Raw genomic sequence first — 27368 nt, 5'->3', positions numbered from 1 at the left:
ACAGCTGTTCTATTCTTAGTACAAAATATACAATGTCCCTTTCTATCAACAAGGCTCTGTCACAACCAGTTTGAATAAAATGCTTCGCTGAGCGCAGCCTGATATGACCGCAGATGTCGAACCCTGAACAGTTTGGGCAAATTTGGACACAATATTCAAGCTTGATACTGTCTGAATTTGGATTGTGATCAAATTTTTGACATAATATAGGTTTCTGACGAAAAATAAATGTGGTCAAAGATCTTACAAATATATTGCGCAATACTGTCGATTGAAGATTTCTTCTTGAAAAATTTTGAAAAAAAAATATGAATCCCTTAAAAAAATTGGAAAAAAAATCCCCCCCCCCAATTTTTTGAAACCCCCCTTGGAGCAATAACCCCAAAACTCAATCCCAGCCTTTCCTTTCGTAGTATGGAACATTGTAGTACAATTTCAGAGAGATCAAAACACTTAAACACAAGTTATTGTCTGGAAACTAGAAAAATGCTTGTTTTTGGCCCTTTTTTGGCCCCTAATTCCTACATGTTTGTGGCAATTAACCCCAAACTCAATCACAGCCTTCCATTTGTTACATGGAACCTTGTGGTACAATGTCAGAGAGATCCATACACTTACACACAAGTTATTGTCTGGAAACTAGAAAAATGCTTGTTTTTTTCCCCTTTTTGTCCCTTAATTCCTAATCTGTTGGCCCCATAACCCTGAAAATGAATCCCAACCTTCTACTTGTGGTTTTAAACATTGTGGTACAATTTCAGAGCAATTGAAATACTTGTACACAAGTTATTATCCTGAAACTAGAAAAATGCTTGTTTTGGGCCCCTAATTCCTAAACAGTTGGGACCATCATCCCCAAAATCAATCCCAACCTTCCTTTTGTGGTATAAAACCTTCTTAAAAAATTTCATATAGATCCATTCACATAAACTAAACTTATTGTCAGGAAACCAATGTGTCTTCGGACGACGACGCAGACGACATCATACCATTATACGATCCCAAAAAATTTTTTGCGGTCGTATAAAAAGATTAAAATCATCTTTTAATGACAATCACAAATTTCATAATTGAATTGGAACAGGCATCACAAATGAATCTTCATATTTGATATAATATACCTTTGAGTATTAAAACATCTTTGATGTCATCAGCATTCCAAACTTTGACTGTCTGGTCATAGGAACATGATATAAACTTATTATTACTGTAGGCTTTCATCTAAAATGTACAAAGGTATCTCAAAATAATGTAGTCACAAGTAGGATAATGATCACATACTGTAAATTCAGAATATATTGCGTGCATTTATTATAGCGATTTTTGAAGAATTGACAAAAATGCATGATTAATTATTGCGATTTCAGGGAAATCTACATTAGGATATATGTATCAGATATCAGAATGCGAGTTCTTATTATTGCGATACTCACCTAGTCGCATTATTCGCATTAATAAAAACCTCACAATAATTTCTGAATTAACAGTATCGGTATAGGAAATGGGAAGACAAATCTATTTAGACTATATAAAATCATATTATTATAGTGTATAAATGTTGTAAACACTTTTCTTCAGAACCATTATTTTCCTGTAATGTCTGGTATTCATGCATCTAAATGGGTTTTTAAGGTTTATACTTTTAAAATTGACCTTTGATAAAATATGTGGTCTCAGGTCTTTGCATGTTGATTATTTGTTTGATAAGCCTTTTGGCGTCTTATGTGTTAAATAAGAGTTTGGATACTAACAGACATCTCCTTGAAGAACAGTACTATTACTGTGTCCTTCCTCCCTAACTTTGTAACCAGAGAATGATCAAATATCCAAATGTATATAATTAATAAGTAAGTATATTGTTGTTTTGGGTTTTTCATTATTGTCAGACTTCATTTTTTATCTTGTTGTGTATGCATTAACATTCAATGAATACCTTTTTTAAAATATTGTTTGGTTAACTAGAACTGTAAAAAAAAACTAATGAACCATATCTTTTACCATTAAGGTTGGCACCAGCAGATAAAAGAAATCTTACAGTATTTGAGATAATAAAACATAATCACTATGCCACATTTTTTTCAGAATTACCTGAATAATCTCCCCTTCATGAGCCTTCCAAGTTCCTAACATAATACCAGTCGTTAGATTTAACAATGACATGATCCCTGAAGAAAATCCTATTGCTACCCATTGACTGTCTGGACTAACAGCTATACATCGAATTAAGCCTGAAAATAAAAACAAATTACATTTATGTCTGCATAATAATTAGATAAGTGCTTTCCAAATTAATCAAATTTTAAAGTAAATTTGGATTTTATTAGATAAATACTTACCATCATAAATTCTGAGTATACCCCAACTGCGTCATAAGGTCAGATGAAATATCCCCGACTAAAAGTAAACGTACTATCACTGGTCCGGACATATACCCCTGTGTACCCATATTCTTCCATTCAATTTCCTCAAGACAGAAACGTAAGGAAAGGGGATGAAGGGGAGGCGAGCGGGACCTTTTATTTATAATGGTAAGTATTTATCTAATAAAATCCAAATTTACTTTAAAATTTGATTATTTTATAGCTATAAATATTCTACCATCATAAATTCTGAGTAACAGAATCTAATGTAAAGCTGAATCCCCTGTAACAGAAGAAACAGGAGGAAAGTTCAATCTTTGTGCTGAAACTATAGGTCCAAGAGAGTATAAACTCTCAGCAAAAGTAGCCATAGATTGGAGGTAATGAGATATAAAAGAGTTCTCATTTCTCCAGAAACCTGCAGACAGTACCTCTTCTAAAGATGCACTGTTAAACAGAGCCCAGGATGTAGAGATACCCCTAACATCATGAGCTTTAACATTAAAACTATCCAAAAGTTCTGCTTTAGAAGAACCATAAGCTAAAGATATGCATTTGCATATCCAAGTGAAAATAGTTTTAACAGAAAGATCTGAGATTCCTTTTTTAATAGGAATAAAGAATATTGAATTAGAAACAGAACGTAAACTCTTCGTTCTATCCAGATAGATAGAAAGGATTCTTACTGGACATAAAAGTACAGAAATAGAATCGGTAGGGAGCAAGGATCCGGAAATTTTCCCAAGTCATTTCGGTCATTTTTTTTTTGTGATGTAATAATATCGTGATGCACAATAATGCATTTTTCTGAGGGTGACAAGTCTTGCACATGGACAAGTAAAGTCCTTTTTTGTGAAGTATTGGGTCAAACAAGTGTAACTGTACCTTGATCTAACAGTAACAGTGATGTCTCTGAGTTAGAAACTACACGAGGAGACGTTTTGTTGTTGAGTATTGCATCACTGAGGTCGTATGCATAACCCTTTAAATTTGCATAAATTAAAAGAGGAATAAAATACGGCATGTTTCATCATTTTGAAATAAAGTTATGTAAACCAATTAATAAACTGTGTTGAGCTTCTTATTGCATGTACAAGATATCGTTTGTATTGTTCAAATTGCCATATTGTTTTTATTGCTTAACAGGTGTTTACAGGTGAGATTTGTGTACATGGCCTTTATGGCTTTAATCAAGACAATAACGACACCCAAGCCGAATTCAAACTTCCTGGACATTGATTACTATCCTTACTATGTAAACAAATCTAGTGGCTTGAACCCAGACTTACCCCACGCTGTGACTCGACAGAGTCCTGTACATTGTTTTTACTTACATTATAGAATAAACAACAGACTAATGATAAATATTATTAAATCACTAACACAAATCAATAAAATTTTTATTTTGTCTCAAACAAATCTATTTTTCTTGATGACCTGAAAACAAAAATAAGTTCAAAATGGCGACCGATAAAACCCTGATCTCAATGAAATGACCAAAATTATTTCTGTAAAAAAAAAAAAAAAAGACCTAAATCCTAATAAATCATTTCGGTCTTTTCAGTTTCCAAATCGGTCATGTCTGGCATATATGACCGTTTCCGGACCCTTGGTAGGGAGTGCAGGAATCACGACTGGTTCTGCACCCTTATCTGGAATCTGATTCTTTGCCAAAAAAGCAGGATCAGTTAAAAGAGTAACAGAAGATTTATCCCTGTTAAATCGAAGGCAAGCATCAGAAATAGAGAAGGCATGGATTTCACTCCTTCTCCGTCCAGAAGCCAAAGCTACAACAAAACAGCATTTATAGGAAAGAAACCTTAAATCTATTTTTCTGCTGGTTCAAAAGGAGAAAGTTTTAAAAGGGATAAAACTAGTCCAAGGTCCCACTTAGGAACTAAAGTTTTTTGTCTTGGTCTTGCAAGACTAAAACTACAAACCAAAAGAGAGATATGCTCATTGTTTCCAAAATCTGGACCACCAGAAATATGAATAGTTCTTGAAATTGCTGATATATATCCCTTAATAGTAGAGGGACATAAACCTTTGGATTCAAAAAGAAAAACTAGAAAGTCTGCTAATTGTTGTACAGTGACTTGGAAAGGATCAATTTCCCGCTCACTACACCAATCTGAGAAGATTGACCATTTTGCATCATAGACAAGGCTAGTGGAGTCTCTGACAGACTTTGTGAGATGCTTGGTTGCTCCTTCAGAAAAACCTCTCTTTCTGAGGCTAACCCTGAGAGAAGCCAGGCATGTAGATGAAGTTTTTCTGGATTTTGATAAAGAACCTTGCCCTTGATTTGAGACAGAAGGTCTGGTCTCAGAGAAAGAACTAGAGAACAAGCACATGATAGGCGCAGAAGGTCTGGAAACAAGACTGTTTGGGCCATGCTGGAGCAATAACTATGATCTTGCAATTCTCCCCTGCTATTTTCTGAAGTACTGGGGAGAGAAACCTGAAAGGAGGGAAGGCGTACCCGAACATTCCTTTCCAAGATAGGCTCATTGTGTCTACCGCAAAAGATTTTGGATCTGGAACCGGAGACACAAATGTGGGAAGTTTGTGATTGAGATTGGTCGCAAACAGATCTATCTGAGGTGACCCCCAATGAAGCGTCACAGCTTTGAAAACTACTCGAAGTAGTTCCCACTCCGTGTTTACTGGAGCAAGGGATCTGGATAGAGTGTCGGCTAGAATATTGAGGTGACCCGCAGTCTTTGATACCTTGGGAGGAGAAGAACTATCATCATCCTCATCAGTGAGGAAAGCCCTTTCTTGACTCCCAGGGGAAACAGAAAGCTCATCATCCTCCCTCTCATCATATTCTACAGACTTAGCTGGAGAAGGTTGATGAGAAGAAACTCTATTCTCCAGTAGAGACATACGACTGGATAGAGTACTAAACTCAGCCTTGAAAGACTCACCAAAGTCCAAAAGTAACTTCTGAAAACCATCTAAGGATGGTGCAGAATCAGAACCCTGAGGTAGAGACCCATCCAGGAGATAGTCCGAACCAGGAATAGTGACGAAAGGACTATTCAAATTAAAGTCCATAATTAAATTTAGTCAAAAAAATAATTTGTCTAGAAATTAATACTAAACAAGGGAATAATTTCCAATAATACACAATATAAATTTGAAAAGCAATTAAGCAATTCAAAAACTTTCCAATAACAAAATTCTTCTCTGTTAAATCTGTAATAGTAAATACACGTGTGACCAATGTCGCAGATGGAAATTGAATGGGAGAATATGGGTACACAGGGGTATATGTCCTGACCAGTGATAGTACGTTTATTTTTAGTCGGGGATATTCCATCTGACCTTATGACGCAGTTGGGGTATACTCAGAATTTATGATGGTAACATATTTATAGCTATAAAAATAGCTTTTCACACAGCCTTCATCGTGGAAATAAACTCATCACCATTGAAATATACGAGGAACTGATGTCAACTAGTCACTGGAATGTCAAATAATACAGGACTAGATTTAGAGAAAATGCTATTTTTAAAAACAGTTATTGACTAAAACAATTTTCACATGATGTTGGGATATAATATAATGTCTGTACAATTAAAGTGCACTTATACCTGCTGATGCAGTAGAACATCTGTATTCATGTGCATATCCAACTGTCCTGAGATCTAAAAACCTGAAAAATAGAACATTGTGTATTAAAAACTCAGAATGCATGCATCTCTCATGGTGATTTTTTGATAACTGAAAAGATTCAAATCTGTTCAAGCCTATTAATTTTTGTCTTCATTACAGATGTTATTTCAAAAATTTTTCACAACTTTCATTAAATATATTGTGTAGCAAACTTCACGCAATAAATATTAATGATACAGCTACCAACACTGTATAGAATGTTGTGTTAGGTCATTGAATTAATTACAAAAGTTCATATATTTCACATTTACAACAAATACATATTGTTATACCTCTTTCTCAAAAAAATTAATATATTCAATGTAAAGCAAATAGACAATTCACATACCCTGAAACAGTTACCAATACAGAGCCTAAAGCAAAAAGAACCAGAAATGTACCCTACCTGAGTTGAGAATCAGTATTAGCAGTTAACACCATAGTTGAAGGAGCTGGGAGAGAAGCCATAGCAGTAACAGGACTATATCTGTTAGAATCTAGATTTCTTACTATATCCTGTGTGAATGGGTCCCAAATCTAAATGAAATAAAAAATTTAAAAAATGTTTTAAAATCTTGATACAAAAAAATCTTTGATGTTGCTAGATATATTCTTTCAGTACCTGTATATACAAATTGTGTTTTCTTATGTTGTGTTACTGTGACTTGACTGTTAGTGTTGCTCTCCACCTATTGCAATTTATTCAAAATTCTGACCAAATTGCAATTTGTTTTATAAAACCAAACTGTTCAACTGGTCAGAAATTTGAGCAAACTGCTGTAGAAAACCACAGTCAAATCGTGAAAGTGCAAGGTGATAAAATAAAGAATACTTACAATCCTATTAGACTTTAATTCCACTTCAATGTTATTATGGAAAATCAGTCTAACAGTTTGTATAGAAATTTTATTGTTATTGTCATGCTAAAGGTGATAGCTAGTAATTTTTAACTGCTATAAAAATGTTCAAACAATACGTTGTTAAGGAAGTTTCCATGGGAGATAATCAATTTTTCTTTCGAAAAGTCTTCTATATTCAAAAGAATAATGTTTTAGGTTATCTCCCATGGAAACTTATTAACAATGTATTGTAATTTCACATATATTTTACTGAATATAAAATGTTTTCATTCAAATGATATCTGATTCTTATGAATATAGAAGACTTTTCGAAAGAAGAATTGTATGAAAGCTTAGTTTGAACATTTTTATAGCAATTCAAAATTACTAGTTTGGTTTTATAAAACAAATTGCAATTTGGTCAGAATTTTGAATAAGTTGCAATAGGTGGAGAGCAACACTTACAGTCAAGTCACAGTAGTTGATTCATCTGTATAAATTTTGAAGGTATATTGTTTTATTTTGTTTTTCATCTGACCATGGTAATAAGGGTTTAATCCTCACAATTTGCACATATAACCCTTACTATGGAACAAGGATGATAATAAGAAGAGGGTCGAATCCTCACACAGCTTTACAGTAACCAGTACTTTGGAACAGGGATGTTTTAAATATACATTCTAACATAAATTTCAGTCCATGAATCATATATAATTCTAGAAGGTTTCAACCACAGGCACTTGTCTCTGAATTTTTTTTCTCGTAAATACCTTAATATAACACAAGGTACTTAACTCGCATTTTTGAGAAATGTCACCTGATCGTGAACTTCCGTTATATTTTTGATTTTGCGGTTGTCCAACCCACTTAAACTTGTAATGCCGTAAATCTACATTGATTTATCTACACAACAGTGTATGACACGCCTACCTTTGTTGTCTGAATCATTCGTATCAGGCCTCCCAATTATGTCAACTGTAATTATTCGTCTTCTCACAGCCCTTTGGAAATATCAATCTCGCAGTAAATGGTTAATTATAATTGTCCCTTTGGTATCTTTCCCTCTCTTATAGATATCTCGGTTTCCGATTGGTCAAATCTTATTGTTAAAAATAAATGTTTTTTTGAGTTATCTCAATTTTATATGTAAAGTCCAGAGAGACTCTGAATGACATTGATGGAATGAGAAAATTTGAGTCTAAAAATAGAAACTCTTAACTCATTAGACATACCTCAAATAACACTTATTAGAATTCTTTTCATGGAATCTTTTACAAATTTACTACCTGGATGAAAATTTCTATTCAGAGAAAAACTAACAGGTTTTTGGGAAATACTTTTTATAATTAATCATTCACTGCAAGATTTATATTTCCAAAGGGCTGTGAGAAGACGAATTAATGACGCTTGACATACTTGGAAGGCCTATTACTAATGATTCCGACAATAGAAATAGGTGTGTTATACACCATTGTGTAGATAATTCAATGTAGATTAATGGGATGACAAGTTTCAGTGGGATAGACAACCGCAAAATCGAAATATAATGGAAGTTCGAGACCTGGTGACATTTATCAAAAATGCGAGTTAAGTAACTAATTCCCCATTTCCATTCTCAATTTTAATGAAGTTTATTTCCAAATCATGTGTCATGCACATACAGAAATCGGTATTAAACAGAAGAATTAATCCTGAAACAAGGACATCTACCAATCTTAATTCAAGAACATGGTCAATCTTAGTCACTGTTTGTTTACACAATTAAGTGTTAGGATCTGTAGTTGTGTCTTTTGAACTATTTCACAACATATCAGTCCCCAAAACTATGTTTGAGCATCCTCATTTGCAAACAACAGATTTTATTAAAGATGAAGTGAGTTGTTATGTGTAATGTTTAAATAATATCTCTTTTTCATTTTGCTTGCAATAAATAATTTCTTTTGTGCTGATGTGGCCTTAACTTTCATTTATAAAGACATGCTACAATGCTTCAATATAATATACCTTATCCTAGCATTGTGTTTTTTTCTGAAAACAGAACATGTGATGCATGTGTTAATCAGCATCAAACATTAATTTTTCATCTCATAAATGGAACAGATATAATGAAATAAATTTTCACATCTTCACATATTATGACTTTAAAAAATCTAAAAAAAACTAAATCATTCAGCATCATGTGATATGGAAGTGATTTTTTTTTCTACTGCTTTTTGTTTTCTGAAGTATCTACTTACATGTACTGAACTATCACAAGATGCCACCAGTCTGACTGATTCAAGAAAAACAATAGAATATATAGACTTCTTGTGCTCTCTGTAAGTCCAGTGGCATCTGATCCTTAAAAAAAATCAAGTCCAAGAGATTTATTCTCCAAATTTTCCAAATGTCTACAGCAAATTACAATAAACAAATCAGAATATATATAGTAAACAAACAATCAACAATGAAATAAGGTTGTTCTATATACATGAATATATACAAGTAAAATATGTGTGTTGTGATTATTGTTCTTGGAATTCTTAAATTTGTAGTTTGCTTTGACCAACTAAATCTATGAAAAAGGTAATATCCCAAGTATAAAAATGAATCCTCATTATGCATAAGCATTATGTATCCAGTGCATTTCATGTAAATAAACTGAATTTCCAGAGGTTAATCAGATAATTTGAATTATAAGGTATGTAAAGCAAAGAGATTGCACATATAGATAAGATTGCACATCTGTGTGAAAATCATATTATTTATCAAAATATCAAATGTTATAATTTTCTCCTAAAACTTGCATATCTATTTATTTGTGTAGAATAATTTATGAAATGCTTGTCATTGATCAGATAGAAGACATTTCAGACATTGGTCATACTTACTTTGCTGATCCATCACCACAGCTTTTGACTGACCACAATTTAACAGTTCTGTCTTTACTGGAACTAATAAACGAATTTTCATTGTCAAGGGTTGTCAAAGTTTTTATGCTGCCATTGTGACCTTCAAATGTTTGAAGTTTTATCTGTTTAAAGTTGAAAAGGGTCTCTCTTTCACTTAAACCTAAAATGAGAGCAATTTTTGAATAGCTTGCAAAGGAAACCAGAGTCAATCAATGTCTGTGAGCTATTACTTGTATTTCATCTCTTTCAATCTTAGTTTAACAAATAGTTTTCCAAATTTTTATCCTCCAGTGAAAGGCAGGATTTAACTTTTTGAAACTGAGAAGATTCATGATTAAGTTAAATCATCAAGTTTCACTTTGATTTCCTATACTCTGTGATATTATAAACTCTAAATTCAGTTATAAAAAAAATAAATGCTTAGTTCATATTAATGATATAAGAACAAGAGTCTAAAATAAGCTTTCAACAAATGCATTTGGTTGTTAAAACATGTAATAAAAAATAATTGATCAGCACTGATTTTTAAACTCGTCAAAGACATTGCTGATATATATACCTATGATATAAATTTCATAAAAATCTGGCAAGAATTGTACACATTAGAGCGCTCATAACGCAATTTTCCATATATTTAATATTTCCAAGGGGCATAACTCTTTTAAAAATTATTGATTGGCACTGATTTTTCGAACTCTTCAAAGACATTGCTGATATAAACCTATGATTTAAGTTTCATAAAATTCTGGCAAGAATTGTACACATGAGAGTGCTAACAATGCAATTTTCCATAAAATAATTGATCGGAACTGATTTTCGAACTCGTCGAAGACAATGCTTATATATAAACCTATGATATAAGTTTCATAAAAATCTGGCAAGAATTGAACACATGAGAGCGCTAACGATGCAATTTTCCATATAACTAATGTTTCCAAGGGGCATAAATCTTTTAAAAATAATTGATCGGCACTGATTTTCGAACTCGTCCAAGACATTGCTAATATAAACCTATGATATAAGTTTCATAAAAATCTGGCGAAAATTGAAAACATGAGAGCGCTAATGATGCAATTTTCCATATAATTAATGTTTCCAAGGGGCATAACTCTTTTGAAAATAATTGATCGGGACTGATTTTTTAACTCGTCCAAGACATTGCTGATATAAACCTATGATATAAGTTTCATAAAAATCTGGCAAGAATTGTACACGCGAGAGCGCTAACAAGACAAGACGAACTGATGCCCGGTATTTCTATGTTCCCCGGAACGCGTTGCGCGGGGGACAATAAAAAATTATAAGTAGCCAAAGCTTTTTCAATCAAGATCAAAATACTCAGAATCTCAGTACCTAATTCATGTTCCCAGTAGGCAAGCCAGTTTCCTCTTAAATGTCTTCTCCTGTACTTCTCCATGTCTGAACTACAAGTTAATAAAAAATACTTAGTGAGAAAAGTGACCAGACAATATTCACTACATTCCAATGTCTGAATAATAAAATTCATAAAAAACATGTTTAATGAGAAAAAAGTATTGTGAATATTCTTCTTGAAAACATTCATAGACATTTTTTTTTTAACTAAGTGGCATCCCGAAAATAAACTACTTCACTTGAATTTTCCTGATGAGCACTAAAGAAAACAATCAATGTAATTCAACATGTCAATACCTTTTTGTAAGCTCGGGATCCAGTGACAATATTTTGGAATTCCTGTGTATTGGTCCTATAGACATCAACTCAAAGTTCAAAGCTGCTTGATTTTTTTCCTGTTGTAACTTAATTTTATTTCCTAACAATTCTACATTGGTCTCATCTGCTTGAGTACTGTTTTCACTTTCTGCAAAATTGAAATAATTACAAATGCTTTAAAATGAAAAAAAATCTAAGAGCTGATATATCAAATTAATAAAATGCTTCGCTGGGGCGCAGCTTGATACGACCGCAGAGGTCGAACCCTGAACAGTTGGGGCAAGTATGGACACAAAATTCAAGCTTGATACAGCTATGACTTTGGATTGTCATTAAATATTTGACACAGCATAGGTTTCTGACACAGGATGAATGTGGTGTAAGAACTGGAAAAAATTTAATTTACCTATTATGGTGGAATCTCCATAAACTATATTGTTTGTTAATTTCAATATATCAAAGAATATGTAGAATTCAATGTTTGATGTAATGTAATAAAGTTGAAATTTGGACCGTTTTTGTTCAATGTGGACCAATTTGGTAACATGTATAAATAATCAAAAATCTAAATACATGGGAGCCCATTTAAATACATCATAAAGGTATTAAAATAGAAAGTGACATCATAGTCATGGCTAAAAATAAACAAAAATCCTTAATTAGCAACATTTAAAGTAATATCTAAAAATAAAATTCCTTTGTAACCATAAAAGCCCATTTAAATACATCATAAAGATATTAAAATAGAAAATGACATCATAGTCATGGCTAAACATAGCAAAAAACCCTTAATCAGCATCATTTAACAGTAATATCTAAAAATGGAAATTACATCATGATATTAAAATAGAAAATGACATCATAGTCATGGCTAAAAATAAACAAAATCCTTAATCAGCATCAGCAACATTTTATAGTAATATCTAAAAATAAAATTCCTTTGTAACCATAAAAGCCCATTTAAATACATCATAACAGATATTAAAATAGAAAATGACATCATAGTCATGGCTAAACATAGCAAAAACCTTAATCAGCATCATTTAACAGTAATATCTAAAAATAAAAATTTCTTTGCAACCATAAAAGTAAAATAGAAAATGACATCATAATCATAGCTAAAAATAAACAAAAATTTTTTTTATTGGCAAATTTTAAATGGAGTTATTATACTAAAACAATAAATTTGCAACCATAAACATGATAAAACCCCATTTAAACACATCATAAAAGTATTAAATAATTCAACTACATAATAAGGCTATAAAAATAGAAAATGACTTCATAGTCAAGGCTAAAGGTAAACAAAAAACCTTCATCAGCAAAATTTTATATTGGCAAATTTCCAATGAAGTTTATTACACTAAAAATGTTGGCAAATTTCCTATGCATTTATTAACAATAAAGTTATTGGCAAATTTCCAATTTACAATAATTTAAAAGCAGTGTAGATGAGATATTTAAATGAGTTTGAATTACCAACCTTACACTGCTTTTAAATAATGTTCTTTACTCAATTATTTGTCTATTAAAATGGAAACCCTTGTTTTTTAACCTTTTTTCCCCTTATTCCTTAAACATTAGAGCAATAACCACCCCACCCCCCCCCCCCCTCCAAAGCCAATTATTACTTTCCAATGTAACCTAAATTTCCAATATACATAATTTTAAATTTCAATTCCTCATGATATATAACCGTATCATTATTATTTTCTTTCATATATAAATCTGAAACAACCATCTTTAAATGGAAAATTTTAAAGAAAAAAAAAGGAAAAAAAAAAATCCTACCCCCCACACATTTTTTCAACCCCCTTTTGATTCATCATCCCCCACCTCAATCACAACCTTCAATTTGTGGTATGGTACATTGCAATACAATTTCACAGAGATCCATACACTTGAACACAAGTTTTTGTTGCAAACTAAAAAAATCCTTATTTTCGACCAATATTTGGCCCCTTATTCATAAATGTTTGAGCAATTAACCCCAAAACTCAATTCCTACTTTCTCTTCGTGATAAAAAATAACTAACTTAAAATGTAAATTTTAAACAAAAAAAAAAGGAAAAAAAAAAATTACCCCTTTTTTGACCCCCGCCCCCCTTATGATTCATCACCCCCACCCCCCTTTCCCCCCAAACCAAGCTCAATAACAGCCTTGCCTTTGTGGTATGGTACCTTGTAATACAATTTTAGAGAGATCCATACACTTGAACACAAGTTATTGTCTAGAAACTAAAAAATGCTTATTTTAAACCCCTTTTTAGGCCCCTTATTACTAAACGTTTTGGGCAATTACCACAACACTCAATTCCAGCTTTCCCTTTGTGAAATGGAACCTTGTAGTAAAATTTCAGGAAGATCCATACACTTACACACAAGTTATTGTCATGAAACTAGAAAAATGCTTGTTTTTTGCCCCCTTTTGGCCCCTTATTCCTAAAATTTTGAGGCAATTAACCCCAAAATCAATCCCAGCATTGACCCTTTGTGATATGGAATCTTGTGGTACAATGTCAAAGAGATCCATATGCTAACACACAAGTTATGTCTGGAAGTTACAAAAATGCTTATTTTCGGCCCCTTTTTGGCCCCTAATTCCTTAACTGTTGGTACCATAACCCCCAAAATCAATCCCCACCTTCCTATTGTGGTATTGAACCTTATGGTAAAATTTCATAGAGATCCATTCACTTAAACTAAAGTTAGAGTGCGAAAACCATTGTGTATTCGGACGACGACGACGACGCCAACGTCATACCAATATACGACCTCAAAATTTTTTTGCAGTCGTATAAAAACAGGATTTCTTTGTCAGTGAGTAGCTAGAATGAGCATTCATGGTGGAGTTAAATATAATGTGTGTTCTCAAACCACTGTCTTCAATATTTATTTTTTCAAAATAACTCAGAAAAAAATCTATTTGATTGAGCATTAGACTTAAAAAAAAAAAAATGTGCTTCACCATTCATTAGTTAAAAATTCAAAACTGTCAGTCTGTTGGGTTCTGATTTCATTTGCAAAAAAACGGCTGCCAAAATATAGCTATGAGTGCTGAAAGTGGTGTTAAACACAAATAAAATGCTTCGCTGAGCGCAGCCTAATACGACCGCAGAGGTCGAACCCTGAACAGTTGGGGCAAGTTTGGACACAATATTCAAGCTTGATACTGTCTGCATTTGGATTGTGATCAAATTTTTTGACATAATACAGGGTTCTGACACAAAATAAATGTGGTCAAAGATCTTAAAATTTTGAAATGGGACATTTAATTTACCTAGAATGGTCTGATATCTAAAATTTAACAACATGGTTAGATTCAGCATATAAAAAAAACCCAAAAATTTCATTTTAGTTGAAATCAAACAAAGTTTGTAAGGGAGGTAACTCTAATACAAAAAAAAAAACCCAAACAAAGAATAACCAATTCTGAGTATAAAAATTTATTACCACTGAACTCTTTGATATACACTATTATAATATTATATGTATGTAAATCACAGTATTTGATGTTTCTAGAAACAGCTAAAAAATATTTCATACTAGAACTAGCAAACAAATAGCAAAAAGTACCAACATAAAGAAACAAAGCTAAAGTAATTGTCCATTAACCAGGAAACCCTTGTTTTTCCCACCTTTTTTGCCCCTAATTCCTAAACAGACTGAGCCATAACCCCCCCCCCCCCCCCCCCCCACCAAAGCCAATCCTAACCATCCCTTTGTAGGGACCATAACCCCCAAAATCAATCCCAACCTTCCTTTTGTGGTTTCAAACCTTGTGTTTAAATTTCATAGATTTATATTTACTTATACTAAAGTTATTGTCAAATTTCCAATGGAGTTTGCAACCATAACAACCCATTTAAATACATCATAAAAGTCTTAAAATAGAAAATGACATACATAATCATGGCTAAAATTAAATAACCTTGCATTTTTAAAATAGTAACTTCTAAAAATAAATTGACAGCTAATCACCTCAAGACAATACAACATTTCTTTATACATAATTTAAAAGCAGTGTAAGGGAGGTAATTCAAACACATTGTCAATGTTGTGTTTGAATTACCTCCCTTACACTGCTTTTAAATTATGTTTTGTACTTAAGTAATTGTCCATTAATCTGGAAACCCTTGTTTTTCCCCCTTTTTTGCCCCTAATTCCTAAACGGTTTGAGCTATAACCCCCCCAAGCCAATTCTTACCATCCCTCTGTGGTATGGAAACTTGTGGTATAATTTCAGACAATTCCATACACCGTTCAACAAGTTATTGTCTGGAAACTAGAAAAATGCTTATTAAGGCCCCTTTTTGGCCCCTAATTCCTAAACTGTTGAGACCATAACCCCCAAAATCAATCCAAACCTTCCTTTTGTGGTCATAAACCTTGTATTTAAATTTCATAGATTTATATTTACTTATACAAAAGTTATTGTCTGGAAACCAAATGTCTTCGGATGACCCTGACGACGACGTGATACCAATAAATGACTGCAAAAATTTTGCGGTCGTATAAAAATTAATCAATCATTTGCCAGAAACAAAAGCTGCTTACTATGACTCACTAGTATAGGTTTTTTTCCTCTATCAATATACATTAAATGGTAAAGCCATTAAAAAGTTACCTTCTACACCATTAGTATCACCCAATGTACTATCATACTGAGAACATAACTGTCTAATCAAGTCGTCATTTGGTAAACACTTCTCCATATGTATACTGAAGATAAAAGGAACAATTACAACTATGTATAAGTCCTTATATCAAAAGTAACAAAGTACATATAACCTCAACTTGTCAAAATATTAGAGGAAATATCTGGGTTGATTATCATTACTATAAAATTAAAATAATTTCACATCTTTTCAATAAAATTTCATTCATTATTGCTCATTGATGATGATCTTAAAAATAAACCAGAACATATTGAAAAGCATGCAGTAAAAATAAAACTAATATACATTGGTTTATCTAATAAAATTAGGATATTGTGTCACACACAAAAGCATATTCTTTAAATTTTATCTATTATATAAATATGAAAGTCTGAAATACCTTCCAAATATTCTACAAAATGGTATGTATGATGCCATTGCTAATTCAGGATTAAAGACACCTTCCATTTCTTTTTTGACATCTTTTCCATGTGTTGTTTCTGATGATTCATCTTTAAATGAAAAAGCACATATTTTGGCTATTTTGGTTTATAACAGGTATTTTTATGCACCTGTCCCAAGTCAGGAGCCTGTTGTTCAGTGGTTGTCGTTTGTTGGTGTGGTTCATAGGTGTTTCTTGTTTCTCATTTTTTATATAGATTAGACCATTGGTTTTCCTGTTTGAATTGTTTTACACTAGTCATTTTGGGGCCCTTTATAGCTTGCTGTTTGGTGTGAGCCAAGGCTCCGTGTTGAAGGCCGTACTTTGACCTATAATTGTTAACTTTTTATACATTGTGACTTGGATGGAGAGTTGTCTCATTGGCACTCATACCACTTCTTCTTATTTATATTTGTAAATTGACTGCAGTTTAAACAGTACAAAAAGATAAAATCAACCTACATTTCAAAATAAAAAAAAATAACTAAATAAATTGATAGGGCCATTCCTCTGGAAATTATATTTGAATAATTTATATCATCAATGAGGCTCAAAGATGATATTATCTAAAAACTTTTCACTTATTGTTTGTGTATTTAAACATGTTGCAATTGGTTAGAGAATTTTTTTCTTTTGAACCAAGAAACACACAAGTTCCTGCTTAATATGTTCAAATATTATACTTGGTTTTTCAATAAAATTATTTGAGAAACAGTTTTAAATGTTCGTCAAACCAGGCATTATATCTTTTGAAAATCTTACCATTCAGAGAGAAAAAACATACTCTAAGAGTAAGACTTAATACTGTAAATTCAGAAATTAATGCATGCATTTATTATTGTGAATCCTTGACCACTCACAAAAATGCGAAATCTAATTAATGTGGTTTTAAACATTTTATGAAGGAAAAGCACTTCTGAAATTGTAAATGTGAGTTTCTATTATTGCGAATCTGTTACTGTAGCAATTTTAACATAAATAAAAACTTTGCAATAATTTCTGAATTAACAGAATGGAGGAATGATTGTGATTAAATCTATATTTCAACAACTTATGTTCTTTTTTTTGCATAATCCATTTGAAATATAATTGTGTATTAAAACTACTGCATCTGAAGATATATGATACTTTTACATTCTCAAAAATTTAATTCTCAAATATTTAAAAGGCACAGCAAGCCCATCAAATAGTGGCTAATTGCATTACTTGTCTGATACAATGGAAAACAAGGGTAATGAAGAGCAGAATATTCCTTTTCAACCCATAATGTGAAAGTGATCTTGATATCAGGGTTACAGCTGACTATGAGGCATGGGTTTCGCACATCATTGAAGGCAAGGTGGCCTAAAGCTACTTAAATTCACATTCTTTGGTCTCTAGTGGATAGTTTTCTCATTGGCAATCATATCACATCTTCTTATTAATATAGTGTACCAAGTTTGGTGAAGATAAGAGGTATAGATAACCTCGAGTTCTACTATACTGTAAACCGGGAAAATTTCACACCGTCTTTTTTTCCCAATTTATTAACACAATCTAAATTCGCGCTGTTTTGAAGTCGCTATGTCCTGGTGGCCTATATAAATATTTCTATTAATGATTAAGAAAATGAGCAGCTTTACATGTATCTTAAATCAAATGATAAAATCAATCAGATTAAAAGTTATGTCATGTTTGCTTGTAAAAACACATACACAATAAACAGATAAAATGCTTCGCTGAGCGCAGCCTGATACGACCACAGAGGTCGAACCCTGAACAGTTGGGGCAAATTTGGACACAATATTCAAGCTTGATACTGTCTGAATTTGGATTGTGATCAAATTTTTGACATAATATAGGTTTCTGACACAAAATAAATGTGGTCAAAGATCTTATAAATCCATTGTGCAATACTGTGCAATTGAAGATTTCTTTTTGAAACTTTTCAAAAATTCAAAATTTTAAAAATTTTGAAAAAAAAATATGAATTCCTTAAAAAAATTTGGGAAAAAAATCCCCCCCCCCAACTTTTTGAAACCCCCCCTTAGAGCAATAACCCCAAAACTCAATCCAAGCCTTTCCTTTGTAGTATGGAACCTTGTAGTACAATTTCAGAGAAATCCATACACTTACACACAATTTATTGTCTGGAAACTAGAAAAATGCTTGTTTTTGGCCCTTTTTTGGCCCATAATTCCTATATGTTTGGGGCAATGAACCCCAAACTCAATCCCAGCTTTCCCTTTGTTATATGGAACCTTGTGGTACAATGTCAGAGAGATCCATACACTTACACACAAGTTATTGTCTGGAAACTAGAAAAATACTTGTTTTTGGCCCCTTTTTGGCCCTTAATTCCTAAACTGTCTGCCCCCATAACCCCTAAAATGAATCCCAACCTTCTACTTGTGGTATTAAACATTGTGGTACAATTTCAGAGCATTCGAAATACTTGAACACAAGTTATTATCCTGAAACTAGAAAAAATGCTTGTTTTTGGTCCCTTTTTGGGCCCCTAATTCCTAAACGGTTGGGACCATCATCCCCAAAATCAATCCCAACCTTCCTTTTGTGGTATTGAACCTTCTTAAAAAATTTCATAGCGATCTGTTCACTTAAAATAAAGTTATTGTCCGGAAACCAATGTGTCTTCGGACGACGACACAGACGCAGACAACGACAACATCATACCATTATACGATCCCAAAATTTGTTTTGCGGTCGTATAAAAAGAAGACATAATTAAGAGTGAATTAAATGCTGTCAGGAGTAAAGCTAAAGTTAATTAATCGATCTTTTGATCTGATTAATCTGTGTAGCAGATACAATGAGGTTATACTTTTTAAACTGATTGACAGGTGTCATTTACATGTTTGTAACCAGTGTTGTTTACATAACAATATCCGTAATGTCTGCTTGCTTGAGATGTCATCCATGTTAATAAGATTAACTTGAGTTAAAGTTATGATTTCTAACATTGCTTTTCATGGTGTCATCCTGGTTTGCCCACTTTTAATTACATGAATATGTAAACATAGGGGGAATTGTTGTTTTAACAATTATAGTTTATTTCTGAATTATAGTCAAATTTTTTACCTATTTTTTTACCTGTAAAATTTTATAAAAGATACTATATTCTGCTAATAAATCAAGGAAAATGTGCCAAAATATTTTATATTTTATATAGTTTTGAGCAGGAAAATGTATTGAATTTGACAAATATAAAATAAAAAAAATAAACAAATATGTGAACAAAAAAGTTTATTATTTTTACAACAAATAGTTTTAATTGTTGGTACATTCTGAAAAAAAGTAAAAAAGTAAAATAATGAAACTAAAGATTATGTTGATCAATTTGAAAAACGGGGCCCAAAATTAAAAATCTAAATACACGTTTAGATTTGGCATATCAAAGAACCCCAATAATTCAATTTTTGATGAAATCAAACAAAGTTTAATTTTGGACCCTTTGGACCTCAATATGAACCAATTTGAAAGCGGGGCCCACAAATAAAAAATCTAAATACATGGTTAGATTCAGCATATCAAAGAACCCCATATATTCAATTTTTGTTGAAATCAAACAAAGTTTAATTTTGGACCCTAATTTGGACCAACTTGAAAACTGGGCCCAAAATCAAAAATCTAAATACATGTTTAGATTCAGCATATCAAAGAACCCCTAAAATTCATTTTTTGTTAAAATCAAAATAAGTTTTGTGACTTTTGAAATATATATATATAAAAGATTGTATTTCCCATCATTATACATATGGTGCCCCATATTACTTATTTTACATAGTGCTTTGTTTATTTCATTGTGCAATAAAATTGAGAATGGAAATGGGGAATATGCCAAAGAGACAACAACCCGACCAAAGAGCAGATAACAGCATTTATAATCTTGATTCATATATTATATAAATTATGTTTGCAATAAAAGACAACTTGTATTGGTGTATTTATATCATGAAAATCATTCAAAAACTAATGAATAATAAGACACTTTTATAACTGAATGTCATTGTTTTGTCATTACATGTAGTTGTACACATATGTATGTTAAATGGATCGATTGATTTGATATTAAGTTATTGAGAGAAAAGATATTTGATTTATTTATTATTTTTCTATACAAATGAAAATGGAATTACAAAATATAAATTCCTTATATATAGAAAACACTAATAAACTATATACCTAAGTTGGAACAGACTATACAATTGTATGCTCATTAAACCTTTTGTCTTTTTTGTTTTCTTTACTAATAGATAATTGGTATAATCAAAAGTGGGCAAACCAGGAGTAAACCCTTTTCATTTAGTTATACAGTTATGATTTGAAGTATAGATCTGTCGTCTGTAAAATCGATGTTATACAGTGGTTCTCTTCATATCCTATTTATATACGTACATGTATGGTCTTCATCTTATGAATAGAGTTTCCTTAAAACTTTTGCTTTTCAATTCTTACCACAAAAATAGCGAAAATAAAACTGCCACGAAAATTTCCCTGTTTACAGTACCTCAATCTGTTAGGAACATACATAATACAATTGCAGACTGATACACAAACATGTTAATATATCCCCTCCACACATTAACTAAGTGCTAGTAAAATAATCAAACATCTAAATGAAATTTGAAAGCATTCATCAATAAAACATACCTTTGTCATCTGAGCTGGCAGAGAGACTATGTGGCTGCCTTCTTTTAAGAGGACTGATTTGAGGAGACAGGGATGTAGTAAAGCTCATCATACTGACAGGGGTACCTATAGTATACTCTTGTGTGGAATCATCTATTTTTATGTTACAAAAATAGTCATCCATGGATGCTGAAATATACATTTATAAATCATTAATATAAGTGTATCTGTTTTCTTACTTGCACATAGATTTTTATTCTTCAATTAAATGGATGTGTGCCTTATAGATGATGTAAAACTGATTGAATATTGTCGAATTCCATACATAAAACTAATATTTCGATTAAATCCTTTGTTATAAAAGTTTCATAGCTGTGTCTTCTAACTTTAACCATCTCATGAAAACCATTTGTGGAATAGTCCTTACATAAATATAATTAACAATTCTACTAATTTTAAATGAAAACATCTAAATATTTGCATCTTTTCATTTATAAATTCAAAAGAATGTTCTTCCTTATAAGGCCCGAGAACACATTTATTTCATAGTGCTTTTCTTTTATACAATAAATTCAAATTTAAAAAATTGCACCTGCGATATCTCAAAAAGATTTTTACAGTGTAGTGTGCTACTTTTGGGACAAATTGTATCAAAAAAGGTCTACCAGCTCTAACTCAAAATATGAACAATTCCATGATAAGGAGGTCTATAATTCAGTTTGAAAGCTGCAGACATGCAAAATTTTGACTTTTTTCAACTGGACCAAATCACTACTTTACCTAAAATTTCATCCCCCTACTGACTATTCTTTGCATAAAATATAAAGAAATAAATTTGGAAGGTGTATGAAAAACAATTGAAAGTTATTCACTGTCCATACTAGGGACTATATTTGTAGACAACGAAAATCAAAGGACAATAACTGTGTCCCCTGACCATGATATTTCATAATTTCATAATCAATCAATACCAATGCAGGTAATTTTTTTATTACTTTTCCACTTTTTCATTACAATTATCCTGACTCTCCTACTCTTTTCATTTTTGTGATAAAATATGCTACAATATATATACCATTTGATTTCACATGTTTCAAAGTCTGTGGAGAATTACATGCATCTCCCTGTTGTGTGTCATTGACTGGATTAAAACAAACAAAGAAGTTCTGTAACAATTTAGTCATATGTTGTCTTGTCATCTCAAAGCCGATTCTGATTCCTAGGATGTAGACAACATCGATGAACTTATGGCAAATAACAGTCCTCATGGTACTACCACTTGGGAAATTGTGAGATGGTGAGGACACCACTCTTATCACTTGTTGTAGAATCTCCTTGACAATGGTTTCCTATTTCAAAAAAAAAATTGATGTTAGCAAAGTTAATTTAATGAATCACAATTAAGTAGCTATAGTCTTAACTTCAGTTGTACGGAAAAGAAATCTCTATTTATGCAATTTCATGCACGTTGTCTAGAACTTAATATATGTTACTTAGTTGTGTATCTAATAAACAATAGCATTTGACTGTGAACTAAGATTAAGGTAAGATGTTTTAGTTAACACCTTGAAAATTTCAATATTATTTTGTATTGCATTTTACTCTATACAAATTTCAATTTTTTTATATTGAAAATAGCCAGATTAAAGTAGTAAATAAATTTTCCTCAAAGTTTTCCATGATTGAAAAATTGCAGGTATCACAATTGTATTTTTATCCAAGGTAAGGTATCGTTCTTAATTTTTTATTCTGTTGTTTGTTTTAGGTAATTTTCAACATTTATACGCCTCGAACTTCTAAGAGTTTAAACTTATACTAAAATTCTGTACTACCCCTCCCTTCACATTGGGTCTTCCTCAGAATTCAATTTGGCAGCTATCCATGTGTATTTATACTGGTAAAATTCCCACATTGTCTCTATGAGATGAAACATAGAGATCATATTTGGGAACCAGTAGGTAAACAAAACAACATATCTAAGAATATTATATATCTCCCCAAAAGAGGCGTGGTTTGTGAAACAGCTGTATTTACAAAGTGCAACCTATAAGCAACAAGATTTTACTTCTCAAAATAACAACTTATTGTGTCATAATTAGGCAAAAACCTGAATTTAAAGAAATAAAAAGTAAATTAGGGAAGAAGCCAGTAGATTTCACAGTTTACCATGCTTAATTGAAAACAATGTCTTCAATAACACAACTTTTAAAATATCCATTAATGTACGATGTAGTGTAAAGTTGTATAATGTGTAGAAGTAAGACAAGGGAACTAACCGTATTCAATAACAATAAATGTACCTTTAAAATATCCATTAATGTAGTGTCTGATAATAGTGGTATACTATGTCGTAGTAAGACAAGGGAGCTAACCAATCCAGCTTCTGCTTTATTTGTTAATCTTTTCTTGGCAACATAAACCTATGAAATGCAAAAAATCAAAACTGAATAGTGTATGTCTACCTACAAAAGGACAACTTTGTTGTATTGCTGATATCAAAATGGAATTGTTTTATAGACCAGGAATCACGCTACCAGGTAACTCTTAACTATAAGTAGTTTTTAAATTTTATATAATGATGCTGTTAAAAATTATAATTTTCATCAATGGGATCTTTTTTAGTAAGGAATGTATGATATAAAATAAAAGATACACAAAAGATATTTCTGTGTGCATACGTTAAAGATACAAAGATTATTATACTATAAATTTTGGGCAAAAAAGAAGGCAACAAAATTTTAATATGAACTTCATTTAAAGAAAGAATTTATAAACTATAGAAAAAAATTTAATAGAAATATCAATTATTCAAAAATGCTTTGTCAGAAAAGTATTGGAAATGTATTTAGAAATAAAGCAGTTGATGGGAAAAAGTTTTATGTACTGCATCGGTAAAACAAAACCTGAAGGGTAACAAAATATCAGGAAAATGCTAAAATTTGGAGGAAAAACATTGATTCTATGTTGATAAGCTGAAAAAAATAAATTATTAATTTGCAGTGAAAACTCCACTTTGCATGCTGAATGATTGAGTTTAAAAGGAACATTGTAGGTTGCAAATAGCATTTTTATTATTTTACCATTTTATTGATAACACATCTAAGAAAAATTGCAATCAAATCCTTTCATAATTTTTATACTCATTCATACCAAATACTTTATGTGTAATATCCCTTGTTGGCTTTATGTTGACCTCTAGATGTCTTTGATGGATTTTGACATATACTCATACTTATACTCATCTATCCAAAAATACTTACTATATCAACAATCGATGGGATATATTGTAGAAGTATTACTTGTTCACCATACAACTTGGCAATAAACATCAAAGAGCCAATCACTTTCTCTGCATGTCTGTCTCCAAGTATATATCTGGAAGTCTTTAATTTATCCTCTACAAGAAAAGAAGAATTTTTAATCTTCTTTTACGTTTTTATAAATATCTTCATTAAAAAGAGGGAAAAGATATCAAGGGAGGATAGTATAAATTTTCTATAATACATTTTGTACATGAATTAACAACTGTGCTTTTTACATTTGCTGTTGTATTTTTATAATATATTTAATTTTCAAACATTTTAAGAAATTTGTATGTTGATGTTTTCACATTTATGAATATTTTTTTGGTTTATAACTCATATAAAAGGTACATAAAATGACTTAAAAAACATAAAGCTTAGCATTTAATCTGTCCTATGTGATATTGCTATACAAGTAAGCTATTGTGCAAGGATATTTAAAATTGCTTGATTGAACTGAATTTCATGGCAAGCTCAAACCTAAAACATGAATCTTGGTACACTGTATATACCTTTATCTTCAATAGACATTAATTGCTCTTCTCCAAGGTAACATAACACCATCATTCTTAGTAGATTTCTGGATAAATACTTTGCAGTTAAAAAAGGGCCAATTCTATGGGAAAGCCATTTAATAGTTTCCATGGAAACATCTCTAATATTGACAACTTCTGAAGCAGTCCTATCTGACATTGTTTTTGCAAATTCATCAGTTTCACTTCTAGTCATATGTATTCCTGGTCCATTATTATTCATATTTGATGAAATGGGCTTCTTTTTGGGGTATGGATCATTAGGACAAGCTCTGCCTTTATCTTCTTGATCAGGACCAGATGAAACTTCTTCTTCAACTTCCTCTGAAACCTGGAGAAAATATGAAATTGCAAAATATCTTTCAACAAGAGTTCATTATAAAGAATATACCAGAATTTACTGGACAACTGGTGACAAATCTTAATAAAAATGACTCGATTCTCTATTTAAATTACTGTTCAATGTTAAGCCCTGGTACATATTAAATCAAGAAAACCAAGAAATTGTGCATTATTCAAATTAGCTATTTCTTTCTTTTTATCACAAAGCAAAATCATGCATATAATTTTCAAGACTTGGGTTTTACAAGTAACTTCTTTCTACAAATAAATATCACAGTATTGATTTTTAAATGTAAAGCTAAATTTTTTATTTTATTTCATTTATTTTCATTTCTTTTTTAATATTGAATTCTTTGTAAATTTTCTTTCTTTAGTATCAGTGGTGGCTATGTTTGATAATTCTGGAGGTCAGCAATAATGATTTTAACATGGGGATCATAAATGTATAGTTTATTCAAATTTTAGAAGCATATGGTTCATTAGATAATTTTTTAAATTTATCATTGATTTTTTTTTTTTTTGCAACAGTGTCAGTCATATGAGGTTAGCAATATAAATCATCATTCATTAAGGGAATTATAACTGCATCATTTACATAAATTTGGGAAACAACTATCATTACAAAAGATTCTAAAAAAAAATTGCTATTTGATTTTTTTCTCTTAAAACTGATGACAGCCTCTAATTTTGTACCTGAAATTGAAGAATATTTTCCTCTTCCTCTTCTTCATAATCATTAGTTGCTGACAAGCTGTTTACTGATTCCTTGTCCTCATAATCCTTTCTTTTGTCCATTGCCTCATCAAAACTCTGTAAAGAAACTCTTTCTGCATCATTCAAACTGTCACCAGAATTTGATTGGTTATCTAAATCTCTAGACCCATCATCACCTATTTCATCTTCAATATCATCTACATCATCCGGAGTTCGCATATTTGAATTGCAATTTTCAGACAGACTGGTTCCTGATTGTCCTGGACTGGTCCCCAATTTCCCATTTTCTTCTTTGAGGACAGGTAAGTGCAATGGACTTTTTTCAAGAAAAGATTCCATATCTGATTGCTCTGTGTATAAATCTTCAAAAACATAATCCTTGTACCCTGCTACTGCCTCTACTAATGTTGTAGAGAAATTACTAAGGAATGAGTCCAATCCTAATCTTAAAATCAATTGTACAATGAAACTTTTGTGGTATATTTTCATGTATTTTGGTGTGGGATTATCTACATGGTATAATTTAACCAAGTAAGGCAAAAACTGCCTTTTCATTTGATTTGAATCAATTTCAAGTCCAAGCAGATTAAAGAGTGACCAAGCAGCCTGAACACTGGTGTCCTCATTAGCAAAAAGTTCTTCTATGTGTGGAAGTAAAAGTTCAATGCCTTCTTCATTAAGTGTTCCTCCGATTTTCTCCAAGTATTTTTGCATAACAGTGACCTTTTCTCTTGCAGTCACTTTCAGCAGTTTCTGCTTTTCGATTAAATTTGCCTGACTTTCCATTCCAATTTTTTCAAGTTTTCTATCTATATCTTTAAGTTTGCAGATGGTTTCATAAATTAAAGGGAAGTAATCAGGAAATGGCAGTATACTAACACTAGGACATAACAACTGCGAGGGAGTCGGTGGGGGCATTCCTGCCCCAGTTATTACTGGATAAGTAAAATCTGTGGTATCTGGTTTTGATCTGTAGTTTTCCATGTTTAACAAAATTTCAACTGCTCTCTGAATTGACCTAAAAACAAATTGAAAAGATTTAATATCGGTAAGTGAATGTATTTCAATAAACATGCATAACTAACTAACAAAGTATTTTAAAATGAAAGCTACATACACACCTATCCAGATATATAGTCCTTGTGTCAAAGGATACTCCAAAAGAATGACTGTTTAACAAATATGAGCCAGCTGGACATTCTTTTACCACATTTTTTACTTCTTTTAAATTAGTAACTGTAAGCATGCAAGCCAAATCAAGGCAACGAAATGGAATCTAATGACAAGGAATTTTATCAAACACCT

The 27368-nt window shown here is 31.6% G+C and overlaps 2 protein-coding genes across 2 annotated transcripts in view; one reads left to right on the top strand and one right to left on the bottom strand.

Moving 5' to 3' along the window:
* Positions 1 to 27368, top strand: part of LOC127738286 (mammalian ependymin-related protein 1-like) — a 414752-nt gene that overhangs the window by 26994 nt on the left and 360390 nt on the right. The window lies entirely within an intron of this gene.
* Positions 1 to 27368, bottom strand: part of LOC127738282 (WD repeat-containing protein 81-like) — a 42808-nt gene that overhangs the window by 2465 nt on the left and 12975 nt on the right. Inside the window, exons 9-24 of the mRNA XM_052249468.1 lie at positions 26043 to 27081; positions 24987 to 25338; positions 24433 to 24569; positions 23473 to 23592; positions 22248 to 22521; positions 21194 to 21361; positions 16502 to 16613; positions 16071 to 16165; positions 11423 to 11591; positions 11105 to 11175; positions 9731 to 9911; positions 9098 to 9200; positions 6428 to 6558; positions 5961 to 6022; positions 2089 to 2228; positions 1122 to 1221 (exon numbers count right to left, since the gene is read on the bottom strand). Of these exons, the coding sequence (XP_052105428.1) occupies positions 1122 to 1221; positions 2089 to 2228; positions 5961 to 6022; positions 6428 to 6558; positions 9098 to 9200; positions 9731 to 9911; positions 11105 to 11175; positions 11423 to 11591; positions 16071 to 16165; positions 16502 to 16613; positions 21194 to 21361; positions 22248 to 22521; positions 23473 to 23592; positions 24433 to 24569; positions 24987 to 25338; positions 26043 to 27081 (3254 nt within the window). The remainder of the gene's footprint in view (positions 1 to 1121; positions 1222 to 2088; positions 2229 to 5960; positions 6023 to 6427; positions 6559 to 9097; positions 9201 to 9730; positions 9912 to 11104; positions 11176 to 11422; positions 11592 to 16070; positions 16166 to 16501; positions 16614 to 21193; positions 21362 to 22247; positions 22522 to 23472; positions 23593 to 24432; positions 24570 to 24986; positions 25339 to 26042; positions 27082 to 27368) is intronic.

This window comes from Mytilus californianus, unplaced genomic scaffold (assembly GCF_021869535.1).
Source record: "Mytilus californianus isolate M0D057914Y unplaced genomic scaffold, xbMytCali1.0.p SCAF_4, whole genome shotgun sequence".
NCBI lineage: Eukaryota > Metazoa > Mollusca > Bivalvia > Mytilida > Mytilidae > Mytilus > Mytilus californianus.
The sequence above is the reverse complement of the archived record's forward strand: the minus strand, read 5'-3'. Positions and strand labels throughout refer to the sequence as shown.